Here is a 24,957-nt window from a genome sequence, read left to right as displayed (position 1 = left end):
GCTGTGAAAATGAGCTGGTGGTGTTTAGAAGATGCTGAAGGCCAGTGGGAGTACGACTTATTAGGACCAGGTCGTCGGCATAGAGGATATTGGACAGCGTGATGTCTCCCAACCGTGGGGCATGCGATTTTGTGCTGTCCAGTTCCCCTGGGAGGTCTGCCAGAAAAAGATTAAACAAGGTAGGGGCTAGGACGCACCCTTGCTTCAATCCTTTGAAGGTGTTAATTCGCCTGGAGAGGTGCGTCCCGTCTCCCAGCTTAATCTTGACCCAGATGTTGGTATGATGTAAAATTAGCTGCTTCAGGAGGGGTTGCGGTATCCCCCATTTTTCAAGCTTTCGCCAAAGTTTGCCTCGGTCCACATGGTCGAAAGCTGAGCTGTAATCGATAAAACATAGAAACAGCGAGCTCTTTCCTGCTTTGGCCGCGTCTGTCAGCAGAGTTAGCGCCATGAGATTGGTGGTAGTTCCTTGTCCTCTGCAAAACCCTGTTTGATTTGCCGGGATTATGTGTTTTGACGCCGCCCAAGATGTCAATTCATCCAATAAAATGCCAGCATAATACTTCGCTTCTATGTCCAGTACAGCGATCAACCGATAATTGGAAGGGTCACTCCTGTCTCCCTGCTTGTAAATTGGGCTTATGGTTGATCCTTGCCAGGATTCCGGGCAGGTTTCTAGTTCCTGTATGCCCACAAAGAGTGGTGCTAGTGTGCTACTCCAGAAATCGATATCGTATTTAAATATTGTTGGCGGTATCCCATTTGGCCCTGGTGCACCTTCCGATTTCCCCTTCTTTATTTGCGTTTTTATCCGATCCACTGTTATGTTGATTTTTTTCCCCTATGAAACTTGTTGGCTTGGCGTTGTTATTTGCCCCGTCGTTCTTCTTACGGTCATTTTTTCCCGTTGTACTTTCCGTGGGGTTTCCAGACCCTTGTTCTTTCTTTCCTTTTTCGTTGTCCTTCTTTTTATTCTCTGTTTCTTGTGTTAACAGGGCTATGGGGTTAGCTTTGTCGGTTAGGTTAAAGTGATTGTGCAAATACTCAGCCCAAGCTGCCTCTGATATGTATGAGTTTATTCCTTGATGGCCTGGCCGCTGCAAACTGTGAATTGTTTGCCAAAATTTAGCGCTGTTTTTTAGTTTCGAATCGTACTTTATTTTTGCCCAGAGTTCATCGTTCGCCTGTCTTTTGATTTCCCAAGTTGCCTTTCTTAGGCTTGCTTTTAAACCGCGTAGAGCATCCTGCAAAGGCTCTTTTTTAGGCTGTATACGGAGTTGGTTCAAAGTTTGCTTTATGTTCCGTTTAAGTCTTTTTATCTCCAGCGTGTTTGTCTTTCTCAATGCAGACTTGGGAAGTTTGCATTTGGATAGCCTTGGTTTTGTTGCATATTTGATCCCGAGAGTCTTTGTATACCACTCCCAGGCCTCTCTTTCAAATATAGTTGCATGCTGCTCACGCTTTTGTGAAATTTGTTCTTGTTCTTGGTGAGTAGATTTCTCTAATGAAAGAGAGAGGGACCCAACAGCCAAAGGGGTGGGGTACCAATGAAGACAATTGTCTAAGTAGAAGTTCCCTTTGGGTAATATCACACAACCAACAATGATTTTGCCATGGACACTTATTCCACACCAATAGGATGAACAAAGAGGAAATGTAAAAATAAAATATTAAAAATATACACAGTATCCAAGAAATTATTAAAGGCATATCAAACACCATTTAAAACATAATCAAACCCTATTGTCAATACATTTCTAATCAATTAGGAGAAACAAATAGATTTGCATACGATATTTCATAAATAAAACATATACAAAAACAATATAAGAACAATGTAAAAACATAAAAATGGGAGTAACAATAAGGAAAGAATAATTCCTATTAGAAGAGGGAAAATACAATAGTCAAAAGGGGATCAATTCTGTTTTATGTTCCAAGTTTCTTTCAGAGTAATTGTCTCCACAGACTAAAGTGATTTCCACTCATATGGGCATCAACGCGTTTCGGTGGGCAATTGATTAACAGCCAGCACCTTCTTCAGGAAAAAATATTTAATTCCCACTTTAACACATTATCTTCAATCCTGGGGCTGAAGAGACCTCCAGTGCTTAACCTATTATTAAAGAAAGTCTGTCAATATCTCTATCACGCTTGCTGATATCGCAAATTCTTTTCAAAGAGGAGGTCCCTCAGTGTTCTTTACATGGACAGCCTTAAATTACAGTTAAATCTGATAATATGGCAAAATTACCAGAAGCGCATGGTCCAAGTAATTTCGGCGTTCTGATATGCACAATAATCCCGACTTATGTACAAAAGCAGTACCGCCAGCAGTCTGTATCATTCGTAGTCGGGCACACGGGGCATACGACTCCGGTGATTTTTTTTAAATGCGAGCCAGTGAGTAGATTTCAACAATGATCCTTGTAGAGGTTAAAAATGACTAGGGACACGATCATATCAGGTAGTCAAAATCTTGTGAATCATGAATGTGCCCTTGTGAACATACAAATGTTGGCTGCCTAGGTAGGTAGAGATGTTTGAGACTTCACTGTGAGTATAAGGATGGAGTGGTTGAAAGTTTCAAAGGCAGCTGAGACGTACATTAATATTAGAAGACAATGGGTCATCTCTACCTGTGGCCAGAAAGGGTTTGTCTGGGATTTTTAAGGTAGCTGTCTCCGTGCTGCAGCTTAATATGAAGCTAGATTGAAAGTTGTGCAGGAGATGGTTCGTGTTGATGTGACTTTGAAGATGTGCGGAGACTGCTTTTTCAATGATCTTGCCACTCAGGGGTAGATGAGTGATGTGTCTTTACGGTTTAGTGTGTGTCTGTTCAAAATGAAGGGCGTCTAACCTATCTTTAGAACTTCAGAAAAGCTGCCTGAGTAAGGGAGGCATTTACAATAATGAGTTTGGGTGGGAGAGCATTTCCAGACAGGGCTTTGATAAAGGTTGAAAGTAAGATATGATCTCCATAGATGGTGGATTTGAGGGAGTTCAAGATGTCTGCATTATTTCATTATAGAAGTTGTTAATGGCATTGAACTTGTCTGTGGAGTTTTGGATAGGGTAGTCAGTCAGGAGGTTGTTGCAAGGATCAATTAATTTGAAGTGAGTCCTTCATCCCATAAACCCTTTTAAGATCAAGTTGAAAATTGTCTTCACATTGATTCAGCCTGTGCCAGTTAAAGGGCACTTTAAACTTAATTCCTAGCCTCAGGGCTGGTGGCGCCCAGTGAAACAATCAGTTTTTGTGCCCCCGCAATGACTTTCCCCATAGATTCCCCCACGACCACCCTCCTACCGTGCCCCTCATTTCTCCTTAGCCTCCTCACATGCATTTCATTTGTTTTCTAGCACTACTCATGGCAGTGTAGGGTGTCAGAGCACTTTACATCACACACACATTATACAGAGACCTTGAACCACATGTGTGTAAGTCAGTCTATATGAAATGTTACAGAAGGCAATGATGATACAAGGTGTAGGAATCGAGTCATCCATACTAGTAAGTAGTTTTGGTTTGGTTTGGTTTGGTCTGGAGAAGCACACACTCAGGACTTAAAACGTACCACAATAGGTGGGGTTATCTTTTCTAATAAGACTAACTGTTTTTAGCAACAATAAGATAATGAAAGAAATGAAAGATGGGCAAAAAAAAGCATAACATTCTAACCTTTATCATGCAGTTTGCAAGCTGCTTTTTGATGTCAGTTCATACGTTGCTGTGCTATATTAGGACTGTACCCACTGAACGATTCACATAAAATACAGTTCTGTAATCTGCATGAGTCAAAACTGCCACTAGACAAAATTCTGACTTCTCTAGAGTAGAAACATGAGTTATCTTGGCATTTTTATTGTTGCCTGATACTGCTGGACACACAAGGAACTCTGCACGAGGGAAACATCCTTTACTACGCAACTTTTACCACGCAGTGCCTTTACAACGCAGGTTTTTCAACGCAAGTCATTACAACGAATTGCGCTGGGGGGCGCTGTAGGATAGGTAATAGTTTAATTTACTATCCAACACCTTCCCTACTATCCACGGGGACTGGAGTTGGAATAGCAAATTAAACTATTCATTATCCAGCAACCCCCAACGCAAGTCGTTGTAACGACTTCCGTTGAAAAACCTGCGTTGTAAAAGCATGCGTGGTAAACGCATGCGTTGTAACAACGTACATCCCTGCAGGAGGGGCTTCAAAACCCAGAACCTATTTCTAAACACAGCACCCTCTCCCTTCAAAGCTTAGTGCCAAGTTCAACTGTTCTGGTCACATCACCCTAAAGTCAGCCCTGTATTGCCTTTAAATGAGTATAGTGAAGCCACTTAAAGTTATCTGTAGGCATGAAAGATAACATAGCATTTCTTAACATGTTGCCTTGTGTAGTTCATGATTGACTGAAGCACAAACTCAGGATTTAAAAAGTACCACAGTGGTTGGTTTTCCGAATAAGAATGTAGTTCTATCCAAATGAACTCTTTTTACAAAATTAGGATAATGAAAGACCGGGAAAATAACATAACGTTCTAACCTATACCATGCTGTTTGCATGCAGCTGTTTGATGACAGTTCATAGCTCAATCTGCTATATCAGGGTTGCAAGTTGTGAACTGCAGGAAACAAAAGGATCTCTGTGACAGAAGCAGTAACCCACTGAGTTATCACATAAAATGCAGTTCGGTGATTTGCGTGGTACATGTTCTTTGCAGCAGGCATATTACCCTTCTGCACTACTTTATCATAAGTGGAAAATGACACTGGACAAAACTGATCTCACTCCTGCAGGAACACTAGTCACCAGGGATATATTGACATTTTTTTTGTTGGCTGAAAACTGCTGGACACACAATGAATGGTGCAGCAGGTTCTTTTTAAACCTGTGCAATTTCTACACAGGGCCCCTTCTGAGGACAGTGCTGGGTTCGGCTGCACCGGCCGCACCAACCTAGAGGTGGGCCTGCTTGAAAATTTTATCTTGATGCTATCTGCAAACTCCTTCATGCACAAAGACCTTGGCCCAGGTTTATATAGAATGTCTGGCTATAGATAAACAGATTAACAGTTTATCAATTGTCATCATCATCATAAAAACTTTATTTCGGCCTCTAGGGCCATAAAAGCACAAATAAAAATACAATATATTACATACAGTTCGTGGAAGATATCCATTAGGCCACGTATGACCAAATAGTACATTTATAAAATATAATTCCAGTCTGGCTTTGGGTTGGCGAGATCGACTCCCCTTCTCACTAGCCTTACCACAATTAGAGAAGACGTAAAACGCTTGTAAAATATACACGCAACATGTGGCCTTTACATTAACCAAAATCGGTAAAGTGCATGTGCATAGACAATGAGGTTGCTTTAGCAAAAATCATTTGTATCTTATACTCTTTAAATATCTTCCAATTGTCAGTAAGTCCATAGTATTCGATTTTTTTAAATGGTTAATATCAAATCTAATCACAATACATATAAAATGGCAGAAAAGGTTTACATTTTTCTATAGCACGATACAAAGTCATAAGAAACACAAGTTTATTTGAACTCGTGAAGCTTTTGGGTTTTCTGCACCCTGCTTTTAGTGCCCACTGAGGACTGGTCTATTGAGTTGTTTGCTCCTGTGGATGGGCACTGCCATCCTCCAGGGGCGAGCCACTCTGGCAAAATGAATATGACCTGCCATCCTTTCAGCCTAATGGTCTGCGCGAGGACATTGCTTTTTTATTTAGACAGCACCTATCTACTGTGCAAATGGCAAGGGACCGCAATTTAAAACCAGGCAGAAAATCCTATTTTTCTAGAGAAAACCGATTGCAAAACCCGTGACAATTATGTGCTACATCTTTTATATGTTAGTTAGGTTTATATTTCAACACAGAAAGAAACAACAAAAAGAATTCACCTGGACACTATGTATGCTCCAAACTACTGTTTCCCCGATCATTAATACACTTTGACGTTTTTTAAAGTTAAGAAAATTGTATTTGTTTTTTCGCTCATTTTGCAAACAAGTCAAACAATGTGTAAATTGATTTTGTTCCATTTTTTGGCATGGTTGAGAATTCTAGAGTGAACCATTCATTCACTGCTATACAAACAGATACACGTTTCAAAGAACGCTTGCTCAAATTCAAAAGCATAGCTTTAGGAGGGGTGTTTGGCATGTGGCGCCGCTCAACTAAATCTATTCTAACTTGGTAGTCTGGGGCCCTTATATGACTCTGTTATGTCTGTGTTGATTTTTCTTGTAGTCCTGATTTCACTAAGATATTTCATTTTTCACACCAGGAAAATATATATACATATATATATATATATATTACCTACTGGCGGTCGCCAGTAGGTATATATAGTTAGGATTTTTTCTCTATGGGTTTTTTGAAAATTCTATGTCTAATAACTTTGGCGTTTGTGGACGGAATTGGCTGAAATTTTCAGGAAAATGGCACATTTTGTTTCTGAGCAGCCCCTGAAAATATTGGGGGGGTTCGTCAAGGGGGGGCCGAGAAAAAAGGGGGGTCCCAAAACGCGTTTTTCCCATGTTAATTTCCATAGGGCGGTTGGCCTCACTTTTAGCCCGAACGGCTGAATGGATTTGCACGAAACTTGGCAAAATTGTAGGGACTGGTAGCCCGATGTGCCTTTTGTAGGTCTTAATATATGTGCTCCAGTGGATTTTGAGAAATTAACGTTTAAAAAAAGATATATATCTGTAACAGCGGACTGGGCAGCGGCCCAGGACGCGTACTTGTCGCGCAACGGAGCTTTGTGAAGCGAAGCTGATTGGTTCTCCGGCGTCTGTCAACATTCCAAACAGTCCGTAGCGGCCGCCATCTTGTCTCTCGGTAGGATCGAGAGACAAGAGGAGGTCAAAACAAAGGGGGAAATAACTATAAGGGGGCATAGTAGATCCTCGCTGACCCCCTAGGTTTGATGTGGAGGTTTTAAAAGGGCCCCGCGGGGCAAAAAAAAATAATAATAATAATAATCGAACGGCTGAATGGATTTGCACGAAACTTGGCAAAATATTAGGGACTGGTAGCCCGATGTGCCTTTGCTAGGTCTCAATATATGTGCTCCAGTGGATTTTAAGAAATTAACGTTCAAAAAAAGATATATATCTGTAACAGCGCTCCGCTTCGCGTAACGGAGGTTTGCGAAGCTGATTGGTCATTCTGTCACTGGGCTATATTTGGGCTACATCTGGCTGATATTTGGGCTACATTTGTTTTTTTGTGTGTCTGGCGGCCATCTTTGGGCTACATTGGGCTACATTTGGGCTCCAACATATATATAGGCCAATGTAGCCCAATATATATTTTTCAAAGTTAATTTTCGTAAAAACCACTGGAGCATATATCTTGAGACATAGCAAAGGCACATCGGGCTACCAGTCCCTACAATTTTGCCAAGTTTCGTGGAAATCCATTCAGTCGTTCGAGCTAAAAGTGAGTCCAACCGCCCTATGGAAATGAAGGAAATGAATGGGTAATTTGTAATTAGCAAATAGCTCATCGCAAACTAGGAATGGTAAAGAATCGCTATTTATTCCTTAAAGTTCGCTATTTAGGAAATGCAAAAAACTTTGATGATACATATGGCGGTTCATCTCTAACAAGATAAGAAGCATAGGGATACATTTATGATGACTGGCGCATCACCAGGGATGTGTTAGTCATTCTGTGCCGCTGTTCCGTCACCTATGGTGTGCTGCATTTACAATGCGGCGCATCATGGGGCAAAAACAGCACAGATGCGTGATGTATCTGTGCCGTAAAGGTGGCGCATTGCTGGAGTTGTATTGCAAGTGTGATGAAGCTCCAGCAAGGGTCGGGGGTGCCCCTGTCGCAGGGTTTCTGTTCTCACACAGAACTGTGGACAGAGGATTGGAACCTCGGCGAATTAGGGTGTCCCAAAACTCACGTTAGTAATCAAAAACTCCTTAGCAAGCTAGGTACAGTGTCACATTGGATATAACAAACTCTCAATGTTTAGACAATCCAGAATATGAACTTATAGTACCTCAGGATACGTGGAACTCATGAACAGTCGGTCGTTATATATTTCTTAGAAACCAGAACATGGAGTTAAGAAGAACACATGTGTATTTGAAATGTTTATTTACTAATGCCGTCTTCACAGGCGTAGTATCTTAGATAATACAAGTACACATATTATCAGTAGCAAAATTACCAGCATAGTTACTAGTACATAAAAAGCGAATGGTGATACTATGTTAACATGCTGTAAATGAATAAGAGTTAGCAACACTTATAAGCAGCCGCGGGCCGTGGAGGGAGTTACGGTGGGGCAGGGAGGCGGGGAGGGGGAGGGGCAAGGTAGAGAGGGCTCCACCCTGCTTCTCCCCCTCCCCGCCTCCCTGCCTCACTGTAACTCCCTCCACGGCCCGCGGCTGCTTATATCTCACCCTCCCTAATACACATATTATATTATTTGCTAAGAAGGTCTCTTTGTGTTGGTTTAGGGCGTGCCCATACTTTAGTGTCTTAGATTTGAAGGAATCACATCAGCATACACCAGCTCTCTCTTCATGTGAGCCGCATCAACTGTTGTGTATGTGTGTTCGGCAAAGCAATATAAAACCCGCCTCATGCCCAGAATTGGCAGAAGTTGCACTTATGTTATGAGTATGAAGTCGTGGAGATCAGACCTCATAACAATTCTGTATCGTGTTGTTCTTGAAACTTTAGCACTCGCTGTACAGATATAGTTTAACAAGCAAAGCAGATAGTAGAGCAATAACATATTATTCTCATGTAAACCACGATGAACTACTAGGTGGAAAGCTAAAGCAACAACTAAGTGTCGTGTGCAGAAGTTGCAAAAAAGGAAAAATGGCGTTTAAACCGGTAATGAGCCCATGCTAACTTAACACGGTGTAAAGATATCCAGGACCTAGATGACACCTCCCCATGATCCGGAAACGAACTGAATAAGATAATAGAAGTGCCATCTCATGAGAGCAGATTGCAAGTTTATATGTGGACGGTCCGCAAGGTAAAGCATTAAAAACTAGGAAAATTTAATGCTAAAGAAAAATAAAACAGCCAAGTACTTTATCGAGTCTTAAGCCAATAGGCAAGGTAAATAATAAAAACTTGACAAATAAGTCAATGAATTGTCAATGAAATGCTAGTACTCAGCATATCAAACATGAAAAAGGTCTATGACATAACTGTGTATGCAAAATAAGCTGCAACAGCCTCCAATAGGAAGTCACCGTCTTCATCCGAAAACAGTTCAGCCATCCAATTTAAAAGCGGAAAAGAACATACGTGCTCTCCCAGCACCGGATCCTCTATCACCATCAGAGGACAGCTCGGTGGGTTTTCAAGAAAGCTCTGTTCCAAGAAAGACTGTGCTGCCGCCAGTAAATTCCAGGGACCAAGTAGTCCATGCATCAATGCCACAGCCATAATCCTTTCGCCAGGACAAACCAACTCGTGAGTAATGATAGGAGTCATCAGCTGATTAAAGTCGACGTCAGGAGAAACCGGTCCGCAGAGACACAAATCAATGGCCCAATCGAAATCACAGGTCAGGCAGTGAAATACAGGCTGGACACAGGTGAAGTAGGAGAATCGAAAAGATAATCCATATGCCGTGCTTAATATCGCCAACGGCATTGTGCCATAATATTCTAGCATGCGATTGCGGAACAGTGTCAGCAGCTGCAGGGTGGGAGGTTGCATAGGAGGGACATCCATATTTAAAAATGTAAAAAAGCACAAGAGCGTCCGCTGGTAATGCAAGTAAAAATGCCAATCCACGAACCAGAGTGGAGAAAATAGAATGAAAGGAAGCAGGGATGAGTCCAAAGATTTTCTCAAATGAAGTCACGAGACCACTGGTAACAACTTTAAAAAAGTGCGCCAGGGACTTTGCGGAGGATGCGTTAAAGATAGTCGGAACCATCTTGCTGAATTTGAAAGGCAAATCTGAATTGAAAAGTGTGTGCACCTCTGTACGGGTGTTCGCTATGTGAAGCACGAAAGTTTCACGGGCCGAACTCAAGGCCACCTCTCTCTGAGACAAAAGAGCTCTTATTCTTGCCATGCCGTTGAAATCTGTCCCAAGGTTGGTATTTGTGGCCAGATTGAAAACTCCCTATGTTCATGTGTGGGAGGAAATAGAACATTTCTGCAGCAAATAACCCGTTCACTTACTGTTACGATAAAAGGAATACTTTTAATTAACTCAGAACAATCTTCATTATTGAGCATCAAATAACTACCATTTTCCAACAACTTGAACGTGGGGATGATAGCAGGAACTGGCGTGCCTTGCAACACGCAAGCCATATTTGGTCGGTGTTTGTTGCATGAACCGTGTAACTGTATGTGCCTACACATTAGTGAATGATCTGGCGTCTCAGTGCATTCCTCTCCATTCAGATAAACTTCTTGATCATCTTTGAAACATCTGTATGTGTATGGAAGCGACCAGACCTCATGAAGAAAAGCACTACCTAAAGGTTCATAACGACCTATTGGTATATATTTCATACAATTTGAAAACTTATATAAAGCAAAAGGCAGCGTTATTAAACCGTGGATAAGGCACGTTGCCAAAAAACCCGCAATCCTCTGCTGATGATGTCACTGAGCATGTCATGAATGATGTAATATGTGACATCATCAGCAGTGGATTACGGGTAATAGTATCTCTAGTTTACTCCCCTATAGCTGTCTTTCTTTTAACATAAGTGTCTGTTTCCTTCCCTTATACTTACTGTTTTTGGTTCGCTTCCGGTTCGCGTACCGGGGAGCGAACTGGGAAGCGAACTAAGAGAAATAGAGGTTGGCACAGTTCCAAATATTGTACCAATTTTTTAATAACGGGGAGGTAGTTCTGAAAAGAACTTTTTTTTTATTTTTCAGAACATTTTTTTACTTTTTTTGAATTTTTCTGAACAGTTTTATATTTTTTTGGGTTTTTCTTGGAGGGGGCAATGAAAACGATTTATTGTAAAGGGCTCAACAGGAGCAACAAAACAAAAAAAAGAAGTATTTATTATTTTGGGCGTTTCGTACAAACTTGCATATGATAGTCAATAGCTCTGTTGATCAGAGTGATGCTTTTTTCTCCGTAGGAAATGAATCCATCGCAAAATACGCAGATGTGTTTTACATCACCAAATCTCATTTGTATATTTGGCACCATCTCCCTGCCCTCTGGTCCCGTTACTTCCGGTACAACAGATCTTCTGGCCATAATAGGGAGATTATCTAGGTCGTTCCGAAACTGTGCAGCACTGTAGTTGTTAGGATGCCACCTAGTCATATGGCGATGCATTGTGTAGTTTCCGAAACTGTATTTTTTGTCGGTCCCTCTGGACAGTCTATCTTGACATATAAGGCAAGTTACGTATCTTGCATTTACTTTTTTATGACCTTTGGGAATTTTAAAAAATTGCCAAATGAAGTTTTCTTTCCGGTGAGACGTCCTGGGCTGCTCAGGCAAAAACTGCCTCTCTTCGTGCTCGTCCTCCTGTTCCTCTTCTTCCTCTCCTTGTTGAATTATAACTTGAGCAGGTGGTCCACTCTTCCTTGGATGTGGTGGAGGTGGTGGGGAAGCACCAGCTGAAGCTACTAAAGAAGCCATTGCTCAGTGATCACAAAGGGTCTTTCTCTCACAATGATGAAAGTCAGAGTGAGGAAAGAAGGAGGGATTTTCATCATTTGGGAAAAACAAGAGTTCTCAACCAATCAAAAGTGTTCATTTTAGATTATATGACCTAGTCTTACATCATTAGGAAACCAAAAGTGAAATGAACCAATGAAAAGTGTTATTACCAAGTCACATGACTTGCTGTGTTTACGTTAAGCGCTTTGCAGGGCCTCCCGGTTTGCTTCCAGAAACCTGCGCTTTGCGACTCGCTTCACGTACCAGTTCGCTAACGTTGTACGTCATATGACGTATCACGCGACAACGTGAAACGTCATGCGGACGGGAGGCGTCACGATGTTGTTTTCTAACGCGGCACTTGCGGTAAAGAAACGTTTACCGGCTCGCGGTCTATTTCGCGGCATCAAGGTCAGCTAACGGGAAGCTTCCCGATTCGCGAAGCGGGAACGAAGAAAAAAAAATATTTAAAAAAAAATTATTCATAAACATATAAAATATATTTTTGGATTTAAAGAAGAATACATTTTACAGCTACAGATATTAGCTGTTAAAAAACCAATGAAATTCACAGAAAAAACCATAGGTTATAGACCATATATAGTTAGGAATTAGCATTTACAAAACCTTGAAAATTCACTGAAAAAACCATAGGTTATAGACCATATATAGTTAGGAATTAGCATTTAGAAAACCTTATTTTACTCACACAAAACCATTGAAATTCCATATATAGTTAGTTGCACTAACTATATATCGCGCACCCGCAAGCCACTGCTGATGATGTCACATATTACATCATTCATGACATGGTCAGTGACATCACTGATGACATCACTGATGACATCTCAAATGACATCACTGATGACAACATCCAGTGATTATGTGTTTCTGTAAAGTTTAAATATGTTTTACATATTGAAGAATGAGTGGATGTATAAGTGTCTGAATGAAGGTTTTAGTAGGTGCGTGATTGACTGTATGAGTGAGTGATTAAATGCGTCTTACTAAATGCACGGGTTAGTGACTAAACTGTCTGAAAGTGTGCATCAGTATGTCTGTTGTTGTGCAAGCTGCTGCATGTGTTGATCAGTAGCTATATAAGTAGCTATATGGGTTATTGATTGGTTGCACAAGTATTTGTATGGGAGACTGAGTGTGTGTATGGCTGGCTGGGAGGTGTGTGACTCTGTGCAGATCAATGTGTACTTGTATCAGTCATTCTATAAGAGAGTAAGTATGTGTTAGTATATGTTTGAAAATGTAAGGTACTCTATGTTTAACTGTGTAGATTAGAAAATGGAAGTGTGATTGATTCTTTACAGGACTGACTAGGTGTGTGAGTAACTCCATGGATGAGTGGCAGAGTGTGAGTGTCTGTATAGGTGTATGAGTGCATATGATAGTGTTGTAAAGATGAGTGATTGTATGTATGAATGATTGTATGGGTGAATGAGTGAATGTGTGTGTAGACGTAGGAATCAGTGAGTGCGTATGTAGTAACTAGTATTGGTGTGTCAATGGTTTCAAAAATTATACTCTGTATTTAACACTGGGTTGTAACAGAGGTTATATTAAAGTGTGAGGAGATGCATTGTATTGTCACATTAATGATATCATCATTGATGTGACCATTGATGTCAAATGAGATATCATCAGTGATGTCATTTGAGATGTCATCAGTGATGTCATCAGTGATGTCACTGACCATGTCATGAATGATGTAATATGTGACATCATCAGCAGTGGCTTGCGGGTGCGCGATATATAGTTAGTGCAACTAACTATATATGGAATTTCAATGGTTTTGTGTGAGTAAAATAAGGTTTTCTAAATGCTAATTCCTAACTATATATGGTCTATAACCTATGGTTTTTTCAGTGAATTTTCAAGGTTTTGTAAATGCTAATTCCTAACTATATATGGTCTATAACCTATGGTTTTTTCTGTGAATATATATATATATATATATATATATATATATATATATATATATGACCAGTTTACCAAAAAAGTAGCACATTTGCACCAATTGAAGTGCTCCTTAAATTAATGCAAATGTGCTACTTTTTAAAATTCACAAACGTTGGCAATAGTAGGCTTGGAAGGCTGTGCCAGATTTAGGTTTCCAGCCATACTACTGGCAATTAAACACTCAAAAGGTGATGGGACAAGTGCTTGCAAATAGCCTACCCACTGGCAAACTCTCGAGTAGCATTTCAACCCATCATTTTTTACACACTGTGACACTCTCGACAGAGTGAATGATTTAGGGTTTGGCAAAAGGAGTAAAGGCATCTAGGGTGGCAGAGGACTTTACATCCGTCCACCAAAATTAGAGGCGTCCGACGGCTCCATTGACACCTCTATAATTTGGCTGGAACCGTTGCCATGGCAGTTCCCTTCAGTGTAGGGAAATGTTGACAAACCGCTCCATCATGACGAATGGCAATACAACTTTTCCAAAGTTTTTTGTTTTAAAAGCTAACTCCCAAAGTGTTTTTGGAGAATAAAAAAAACAAATGACTCTCACACTATGCTAGGCGGGCACCATTTTTATTTTTTTGTTGTACCTCACCGCCAGAATAAAACCATCTGACCGTCCACCCTAAATAGGGCGGATGGTGGGATGGCTTACCTCTGATGGCACCTGCTCCATCGGTATGTCAAAGAAAGTTGTACTATGATGCAGTAAATTTTACTCTAAGCAATAATTTTCAGTTTGAGGGGGGATTTTCCAATGATGCCTGTTCATTTCGTTAAATTTATGAATAAAGTAGAACAGCTATTACTGGGAAGAAGCCATTTGGAAGAGATGAAAGGAAACTGAATTACACATAGCTGGATTTTTAGTCAAGAACATTTTATTCTGAGACTGTATTTTATAATGCACTGGACTATATTTTCTGGTGTGTAAGAGGACACTGACTGCACATTTATTTAATTATTTTTAACACAATCATATCAGTGTGCATGGCTATAGACTGTCTTTAGGGTATATGCCAAATAATGCGTTGTTTAGGCTGGTATCTCTCCATTTCGGTAATATATGAATTGAGGAAATGTAGATTGAATATATACACCTTTGGAAACGAGGAAAAAGTTTGTTTTGGTGGTTTAGGGGGGCATGCATGCAATGGTGACAGAAGGTTTTGTATTCCTGGTCGACTCTGATGAGGATTTTTAGTGCATGGGTTTTATTAACCAAAATTTAAAAAATACTTTGAAAAAAATATTTACTTTACACCATTGGTGTACATCTTGTCGTCCGACCTACTTAAAATTAGGTGGGCAGAGCTTGAGTTCGGTGGGCAGGGAACTTCATTGTTTTTGCAATGGAGTACCTGTCCACCAAATTCTAATTCAGCCCGAAGACCCATTTAATGCAAATCAGTACTGATCCTCCTTCTTATTAGAACAGTCCATACCAAACCTTGGTCATCTCATCTATTCACCGTGCAGACCACTGCTTTTTTATTTGTGAAATTAGGGATTCACACCCCAAGAATGTCAATGATTAAGCTACGCCCGATAAAATTTTGCACTATTACATTACTGACTCACTTTGAATAGAAGAAGGACATTCCACTGACTTTGGACAGACACATCCCATATATCCTTGAAAGACACACTTTCAAGTGCTCTATTTTTAGATCTTCTGTACTTTAAAGTAGTTTGGTCATCTTTGTGGTCGTAAAAACATAGTGTCTCATTCTAAGTGGCCATCGCTCAAGATATTAACTCAAATGAGAATTTGTGCCTCAATCAAGATTACAAGTAGTGAAAAAATGTCACACTCCCCTCATCACACAAATGTTATGAGGTAATGCCTGGTGGGATTTCTGTGAGATTCAATGCACAATATTCTCAGTTTTGCAACTTGGAATAAAATAAATTGTGTCGTTTTACTGAATTATTTGCCATTCCAGGGCATCGACCTCTGAATTGGGAGGCTACATTGAACCTGGTAAATACCTCACTCACCCTGTGGTACTGGTATATATAAGAAGTTTGGTGCAATCTCTTTGCTCATAGTGAGGTCTTAGTAGCTAGTGTTGATGGCATAATGTTCTATCAAAATGATGTTTATATTATAATATGATTAAATTGAAAGTACAGCAAAAACCTCTCATTTCTATCACAAAGGACCTCATTTTTTATAGGTTTGCTGTGCCTTAAATAAAACGTAAATGCGCCAAAAAACGGATTTGAGAGGGAGAAACCCCTTTCTTGGTTTGCAAAATCATCAACAATGACAATTTGCCCGCTCAAATGGCATTTCATCATATGGAATTCTACCATTATAGTGTTGCATGGGCAGGTTAGTGGGAAGAGCCTGACTTTTGTATGGTATTCTAGTAGCACTAAGGTGCAGTTATCATGTTATGCTATGCAACACTTATCAGTTTGATGGATGAGAAAGTAAGAGAAACGGACATAAAGTTTCATAGTGACTTGGGGCGAGTGTCTGAAAATTTTTAGCGTTCTGTCCATCATCTCCTTGTGTTTGGTATGCCCAGACGTGGGTCCTTTGCTTACTTTGCCACTGGATTCCAGCTAGCCTGGCTGATGAGGGGTGTTACCCTGATGCCTGTCTCAGGATGCTTGCTTTCGGTCCAGGAATGGCCTGGCTTGGCAGTTTGGGCTGGACTGCTCCCATGAGGAACAGGGGCAAGACTGATTTGCATATGGCTGGGTCTCAACTGGAGTGGCGAAGGGAGCTGAAGAACAATGATGGATTCAACCCAGAGCTAATAGTGACTGAGGGTGAGCATCTGAAAAGTTTCAGTGTTCCGTCCATCATCTCCTTGTGCTTGCATAAAGTTTTATATCTTGTCTTATGCTGACAGCTCTGATTAACTTTGCCGTTGGCTTTTTTGTTTCAGTAGTGTATGTCTTATGCTCTTGATATTATAGATTTCCTACACTGGCAGTAGCAGGAGGTCATCCACTCTGTACTATTATGAATCTGGAAGATGTAGCAGGTGTCCATAAAGAGTGAGGGGGAGATTGTAGATTTGCCTAGATAGACCGTGTTACAGTCTTCCTTATATGATTCTCATTATGAGATGTTAGTTGAAGGAATACGGCAAGATGTATTCTCTTATCATCATCCTTTTGTATTTATAGAATATCTGTGCTCAAAATATTTGACATGCTGGATGGACTATGTTAGAATTCTCCTGTGACAAAGTAATTTGTGAAAGATCTCTTTGGCATTGGCAGGCCTGCCTTTTTGGTATTGGTTGGCTATTCAAGGAGGCTGGTATAGGCTGTATCACTGCTATTGAGTTGCGAGCAAGGTTCCACAGACATTTCCATACATTGTATGTCCCTCCTGTTGACAATGAGGGATATGGTAATCATTTGGCAGACAATATCATATGGTGCACATGAATCATTGTAAATACCGGTCGCAAAGGGGCACATTCTGCGAATCTGCCCCTTTGCGACTAGTAGTTTTGCATTTGGGATGCATCAACCCAAATGCAAATTTGCAATTTAAGTAATCTCAAATTTTGCAATGACCTAAATTGCGAATGCATTTAGGGAATCGCAAATTGCGACTCCCTAAATGCAATGCATGGTGGAATTTCAAAATTGGAATTGCAAATTACCATCAATTTCAAGTTAATAGTAAATTGCGAAAACTTTGAAAAATGCACAAAAGTGAATTTTTCAAAGTCCCATGTTGCGCATACACATGCCCTTGGGGGTTTATGTGCGCAACATGTGATCGCATGCCAATTTTAGGGGTGCATCAGGGTAGCCTTTTAGCCCTCTGGCACCCTTGAAATTGCATGCACAATTTGCGAGTTCCTATTTGGTACTCACAAGTTGCGCATGCAATTCCCATTCATTCCTATGGGCCTCCAGGAATGAATGGGAAGTTATTCCTTAATTGTCAATCGCAATTTGCAATTCACAATTATGGAATATGTAGGAATCGCTAATATTTTAGCGAAATCTACATGCACAGGCAATTGCGATTTCATAATTGTGATTCCTCAACAATCGCAATTATGGAATCGTAGTTGCCTACAATGATGCATATGCCCCATGGTGACCTGGATTATTCAAATTGATACTGGGATGACCATCATATAGAACAGAATAAGTGCCCTCCATTTTGCAGTTGGAGGTAGTGTAGACATTGTTAAAATGTCTGTGAAGTGTGAGGGGCTATTGTTAGAGTACTATATGTCATTAGGCACGTTTTGGGACTTCAGGTGCAGAGAAGCAGCAGCATTGAGTGGAGAGGCACATCGTATGGTGGGAATGGCATAGTTATTAAGGTTATGTTGAGTGCAATGCCACTGTTTGGGTTGGGTGCCCATGTCTGTATTCTTGGTATGGTTTGCTGGTAAGAACTTTTCTTTAGCTCTGGCCATGCTTTAACTGGTGGAAGAGTTTTTATTCTGGGTTCTATCCCAAAGTCTGCGATTGATGTAACTGTCTTGGGAACAACCGTGTTTTCACCTCTCTTCTGAACTTTAAATGCTCCTGGATGGTTCTGATCTTAAGTGGCAACGAGTTCCATATTTTGCTTTCTTGTTTTGTACTGATAAAGCAGAGTCTCCAATGGATTTCTTATTGCAAGGCAGGATGGAGATCAGTTGTGCTAGCATAAAGCACAGTGTCCAAATTTCTAGGCTTAGATGTCCTTTTTCCTAGGAGGCTCTGTAGGCAATGCATTATGCTTTGAACATTGATCGTCTAACTACAGTTAGCCAGTGGAGTGTTCCAGAACTGATGTCATGTGCTATCTAGGGTGAAGGCTGAGGAGTTTTGTAGCAGCATTTTGGTTTAATTTAACTTTGTGTGTGATGGAACAGGGAAATGGCACCGTTAGACTTGGAGATTACAAGCTTGGAATTTCTGTTGCTACTGAAAGTATCGAAAGGCACATCACAGTGATTTCATTATGACCTTATTTGAATGTGGTATCAGGGTTTGTGGTAATTCCAAGGTTTATCACTTCTCTTGGCATAGCTGGCGGGGAATCAGGTTCCTTGGTCTGTGTGGCTGTAGGCTGTAGGCTGATAGTTGACCCTTGTGGGATGCCACAGCATTGAGTGTGAGTGCTTATATGAAAGGATGTAGGTGTAGTAGCAACTTATGATGAATAGTGTCAAATACTGCTGATAAGTCCAGAAGCAGTATGGCTGCTCTTACATTCTTTTGCACTGTGAGAGTTACTTCATCCTATTTGGACAAAAGGGCTGAAACTGTACCTCTACCTATTTTGAATCTAGTTGTTGATCGGGCATCAGAATTTTTTCCTCAGTTAAAGAGAGTGTAGCGTTATTTGCTCTTTTGAATATTTTACCTTGGTATGGGCAATTCGTGGTTTGAGTATAATTTTCTGGATTGGGCAGATCATGATTCTTCTTCTTGAGGAGTGGTCTAGTGTAAGAGATTTTTACCTACGGTGTGGATGAAGAGCTTGTTTAGCATGCGATTAGCTATTTCCCTTTCGCAGGTTGTGTGGAGGATATCTTTTAAGATATTTGTGTGGGTTGGATCTGAAGATGATGCTTATAGTCTGCTTGGGTGTGATATTATTGTAAAATTATTTTTCAGAGAGTGCATTGAAAATTGTGAGACATGGAAGATTAGTTGTGTCTATCAATAAAGCTGTAATGCTCAGGAGGAGAGTTAGCTGGTTTGTCCTTAAAGTAGATTTCTATTTTTTTTAATTTATTTTTAAGATTAGTTCCATGATGATATTGTCAAAGAAAGCTTACAATATTGGGATGCCTATGTTTTGGCATTCTGGATTAAGAAATTGTGGTAGAACCTTGTGGCGTTTCTCTTATGGGAAGTCAACTTCAATTATTTGTGTGCAGTAGGGTTCTTTGTTTGTGGTTATCATGGCAACTTTGTATATTCTATTATAGCTGTTCACTATGAGGTTGCCGCTTTCACCCCACTGGTGTTCCCCAGGGCTCAGCCCTAAGCCCCTTACTTTTTAATGTTTATCTAGCTCCTCTTTTTACTTTAAAAGCCAACTGAGGTGTCAAAGCGATTTCATACGCTGATGAAACACAGCTGGTCCTCTCTTACCAAAAACAGACAGTGGAGGCCTTTAGCCATTTTAAGGGCTGTCACCGTGACATCGCTATTTGGATGAACACGAATAAATCAAAACTAAACGCAGAGAAAATGGAGGTGATCTTTTTTGGAAAGGGACCTGTGCCCTCACCCGATCTCTGGTGGCCTACCGAAATGGGACCCCCACCCCTCCCCAGCACTAGTCCCAATAATCTGGGAGTGAGATGGGATGATGACCTCTCCTTTCCTGCTCATATCCAATAGGTAGCGGCGGGGTGCTTTTCTAAACTTAGAAATCTTCAAAAGTTCTTGGACCTATTGCCAGAAGATTGCCGTAAAGTAGTAGTCCTTACCCCGTAACATCTAGGCTGGACTACGCTAATGGTCTCTATCTTGGTCTGCCGAAGTATGCGACCCAGCGATTACAGATTGTGCAGAATGCGGCTGCGAGGCTGATCAAACATATTCCTTTCAGACATCATTTCTCTCCGCATCTGCGCAGTCTGCACTGGTTACCTGTGATAAGCAGGATTGAATTCAAGGCCCTGACTTTGGCCTATCGGGCACTGCAGGGTAAGTGCCCTAACTACCTTAGACTAAGATTTCCCTGTTACAGGCAGGTACGGTCACTGCACTCGAATACTCTGGATTTTCTCTCTGTCGCCCGATTCGCTAAGTCTCGTCTCGGGGGTAGAGCATTTTCGGCGAGAACTGCTAAACTGTGGAATGCCCTTCCACGTTTCATTCGTAATGCAAACTCAGAGCCCGTCTTTAGGAAGCAGCTAAAGACGTGGCTCTTCAATCAGTAATCTGTTTCATGTTGCTTTTTTTACTACTCAGTTTATCTTGATGCTTACTAAGTGCCGGGTCACCTCCATGTGAGGTAGCTGTTTGCGCTATATAAACCTCAGTATTATTATTAATATTATTGGCTCACTCAAATTTGCTAGTCATTTTCTGCCCTGAATATGCTCTCTAATTAACTGCTGTCAGTCACAGGTGTAAATAGGACTTCAATGTGTAAATGGGGAGGTAACGTCTCTATAATTCATGGAGGAATAAGAGAATGGCAGTTGTATGGGAAACATTTTTCTTGCAGAGAAAAAATGGGAAACATTTTTAAGTGCAAATACACTTTCTGCAGCATTTCATATGCAGAAATGTATACTTGTTATCTTTCAGTAGGTGGAAATAGTTATGCATGTGAATATATACATATATTACTTTTCCTTTTGGTTAATGTCATTTTTCAATGGCTTCATCACTATAGGTTCCCCATACAGAGATAAAATCACCATTGCTATTCTCCAGCTGCAAGAAGAAGGAAAACTGCACATGATGAAAGAAAAATGGTGGCGGGGCAATGGCTGTCCAGAGGAAGACAGCAAAGAGGCCAGCGCTTTAGGAGTGGAGAATATTGGAGGCATCTTCATAGTGCTCGCAGCTGGGCTGGTTCTTTCGGTGTTTGTTGCCATTGGAGAATTTATATACAAATCAAGGAAAAATAGCGATATAGAACAGGTAAGAGATCAAGGACAAAGTTTGACTACATTTTTATATTGAGAAATATTATAATACTGTGAAAATCACAAATGTATTTACTTTGTCCACATAATTTAACTGGTTTCTCTTTGGAATGGTTTTGTTTTCTCCTATTCCTGGACTTGTGTTTCTCAGTTGGTAGTGTAAACCCTTCGTTTCTGCAGGCTCCTGTTCATCTACTACTCTCGCCTCATCTTTACCTGTCTATCACTCACCTTTGCTTTCTGTCGAAGGTCCAAGCCCCAGAGTTAGCCTGAAGAAGAGGGAGATGCACCGCTTTAGCACGCACAGTCCTTTAATTCTTCAGGCTATCTCTACCCACGGTAAGCTGAATTGTACTGCTCAATATCGAGGATATGATTGTGAAGGAAAAATATATTAGACAAAATATAGAAAACCAAAATATTGAAAGGTAAGTGCATAAAAAGGAAGTTTAAATTTACTATATATTTATATATATATCATGTAGCTACATATATGTGGAGTTCGGTATAGAAAATCTACACTTACTTACCTTTCGATATTTTGTCCTTGATATTTCTATACGACAATATTCTGTCTTCGATGTTCGGGTGCACATCGTTAAGAGGAAGAGATTCTAACTGGAATTGTAGAGTGAATCTGCATCCATGCAGGAGGAGAGTCTGGAGTGAGAAGGGAATGCTAGACTTCTGGATTAAAGCTTTCTTTTAACCGTTTCCATGCCTAACTGTATAAATATACAACATAAATAATGATCCAGGAGTTTTTGGAGGGTTGTCTTTTTTTAAGTGGTGTATTTGAGTCAAGGTTAGGACATGTTTATATATTTTCTGATGAAATATCCAGTCTTCTTTACTTTGTTTGTCTGGTTATGGTATCCGGTGAAGTACGTCTGAAATCATGATGAGATATCTATATTTAATGAAAAGTCAGTTGTAGATGTGCCACCAACAGAAGATTATCAAACATCACCAATTTGGAACAACTTGCTCATGTTCTATGACTTGTCCTGGGCTTGCCTGGCTAAGTATAGTAAACCTTGCATGTAATTACTTGGTTTTGATCACAATTTATCTTGTAATCCAGTTTAGGCCATACAAATGTGTTTGCTTCAGAAACAGGATTTAAAGCTTAGAGTATATAGCACCTCATGCAGCTGTTTGCCTCCTGATTTGTCGCAGGAGAAAATTTGATCCAGATTTGCAAATAGTTTGCACTGGGTTTGCCTCGCAAAGCGTCACTACATTTTTAAAAAAATGTACTTGCCTCCAAGGGCTGTTTTGCGTTACTCTGCTTTAAGGCAGCCATGGCTGGTAGTAGGTGTAACTGCAGGGTGGTGACGTAGGGAGGGGGAGAGGCAGGGTGGGGGTTTGTAATGTATGGATCACCAAATGCGATGCAGTGCGCGCAACGAAATTTCTTTTATTTATTTATATGTTTACTTACCTGTTAAAGTCCGTAATCCATACATTACACCCCCACCCTGTCCCTCCCCCTCCCTACGTCACCGCCCTGCCGTTACACCTACTACCGGCCGTGGCTGCTTCAAGGGGGCATTTCATGGGTGGTACATGGGCATTTGTAAAGATGTGTACATAGCTTTAAGGTTTAGTCCTTCCTTTATTACTTGCCATTATCTAACTTGCACATGTTAGAAAATTGTTATGTTTTGACATTTACAGTTGTGCATGCTGTAATCTTGTTATTGTTCAGTATATGACCCCTGACTGTCCACTCGCTCTGTGGGTTGTGAATGCCACTTCTCTGGCAGTTACAAACGGAAAGCACTCCCATGGACTCCTGCATTTTTGCTAGAATAATCTTGGAAGTAAAGAAAACTTCTTCCCTCAGCCTACATTCCTTTCTGCTTTCCATAGAGTTCCCATGCAACCACCCATGGTTTTTCATGCAAGACCCTATTTAGTAAAAATAGTCAACAGGGTTTTGCACCAAAAGATAGCGACACTTTGAAGAAGATGTGCAAAGGAGAAATGCTATATTTCTCTCTACTTTCCCCACTTTACATGTGTGCTGCACTATACAGCATACATCAGAAGTGGCAAACATATTTAACGTTAGTATTTTCATAAAATTGTATACCCTTCCAGTACAAACCCAATGCTGGATGTGATGCATACACCTTTGCACTATGATGCAATGAAGTTTGTGTGGCTCTACGCAGTCTGAGTGTGCGAAAAGCCTAGGGAGAGAACACAGTAGTGCCATATCTTAGTAGATATTGTGTTTTCCCACCCTCTCCCTCTCACACAACACAGCACAGCAACTTTGGCTGCTGCATACCTTTGTAAATGTGGTGTTGTATTAAACGTAACTGGAGAATACGTGGAATTTGCGCATTATACCTCATTTTATTCTTAACAATCCTGAATCATGTGTAAATTGAATACCTGTTTGTTAATGCTTCCTGAGCTAACAGTAGGTTGTGGGAGCACAATTTAGATTATGATGAATGCTATGTCTAGGAGACTAGAGTACCTTCTTTTCGTGGCATAGTATAAGAAAATAGATGAACATATGTCTGGAACATAAATTAAACGAATCCCTGATGAGGGCAGATTTTACAGCGTGGTTGTTTGAGAGGGATGTGAAGAGCTCGTGACAAATTAGTTTTCACTTCATTTGATACGTCTGAGGTTCTTGCTTTTGTGTAGTCTCAAGTGGTAGTCACATGAGCCCAGCAGTGGGCCCACAATGCTGCTTTTTTAGCTGTGGAGCATCTGACTCCGCCATGCGCCGTGAGTCGTAGGAACATTCAGTTCTGACACATAACGCGCCTTGAGACCTATTCCTCAAAGGTGTCAACGCAAACTTAAAAGAATAATTGCTTTATGAATCAAGAGGCATTCAGGCAAACTTTAAATTGCATTCTAATACCTGTGTGTTTGGAATAATAACTTTGTGTTAAATGAAGATTTCTTTTTTGTGGTTGCGCTGTTTTTATCTTCTGCACACTACAGAACAAGCGACATTTGAGAAGATGACTTGTTAGAGCATAATGGGTGCCTGGCGGATGCAGAGTGGCTCAGGTGTCTGACTTTTTATCATCTCATTCTTCTGGCACACCAGACACTGACTGAAAAGTTAAGATAATCATTGAATTTCTAGTTTGTCAAGTGCCACTTGCAGTCTGAAATAATCAACACATTTCCCATTGACAAGCGTAAATGACAAATCATGAATGCTGAGTGGCACAAGTGACGCGGAGGTCCATTACCCCAGCCTGAATTCCCCAATACAATTATACCCACTTCCCGTGGGACTAGCTCAACGTTCCATTACACCTACTCCCTCAGCAGTGACAATGTTTTAGAAGCCACAGATCCTTAAATATGAACAATTAGAAAGATTTCATAATGGAACAAGGGAAGCTGTGAATAAGTTACTTCTTCATTATTCCACTTTGTTATGTCATATGACATAGTCTCCATTGCCACTTCCTCGCCACAGTCATTGAAGCATAAGGGCGATCCACTCTATGAAACTGGTACCGCCTACACGTTTTTTAAATCCTTCCCCTCTAACGGGGTGTTTACCTATCCACCCTTTTATGCCCAACTGTGGTATCCAGTCTCCCTGGGGAGCAGTTGCTTGGACAATGTCCCTACCCCTTACAGTTACGGTAGGCAGGTTATAGTCATGGAGCAGAGAGATTTTTTATTTTCATTCCTCATGGGGTATCACCGTTGTT

General features: G+C 40.7%; 1 protein-coding gene across 4 annotated transcripts in view; it reads left to right on the top strand.

The window, feature by feature from the left end:
* Positions 1-24,957, top strand: part of GRIK1 (glutamate ionotropic receptor kainate type subunit 1) — a 970,975-nt gene that overhangs the window by 904,466 nt on the left and 41,552 nt on the right. For all 4 annotated transcript variants that reach the window (XM_078658394.1, XM_078658392.1, XM_078658395.1 and 1 more), the window contains one exon: positions 20,995-21,245. In XM_078658394.1, the coding sequence (XP_078514520.1) occupies positions 20,995-21,245 (251 nt within the window). The remainder of the gene's footprint in view (positions 1-20,994; positions 21,246-24,957) is intronic.

This window comes from Lissotriton helveticus, chromosome 8 (assembly GCF_964261635.1).
Source record: "Lissotriton helveticus chromosome 8, aLisHel1.1, whole genome shotgun sequence".
Lineage (NCBI taxonomy): Eukaryota > Metazoa > Chordata > Amphibia > Caudata > Salamandridae > Lissotriton > Lissotriton helveticus.
Note: the sequence above shows the minus strand (reverse complement) of the source record. Positions and strands in the feature narration are given on the sequence as shown.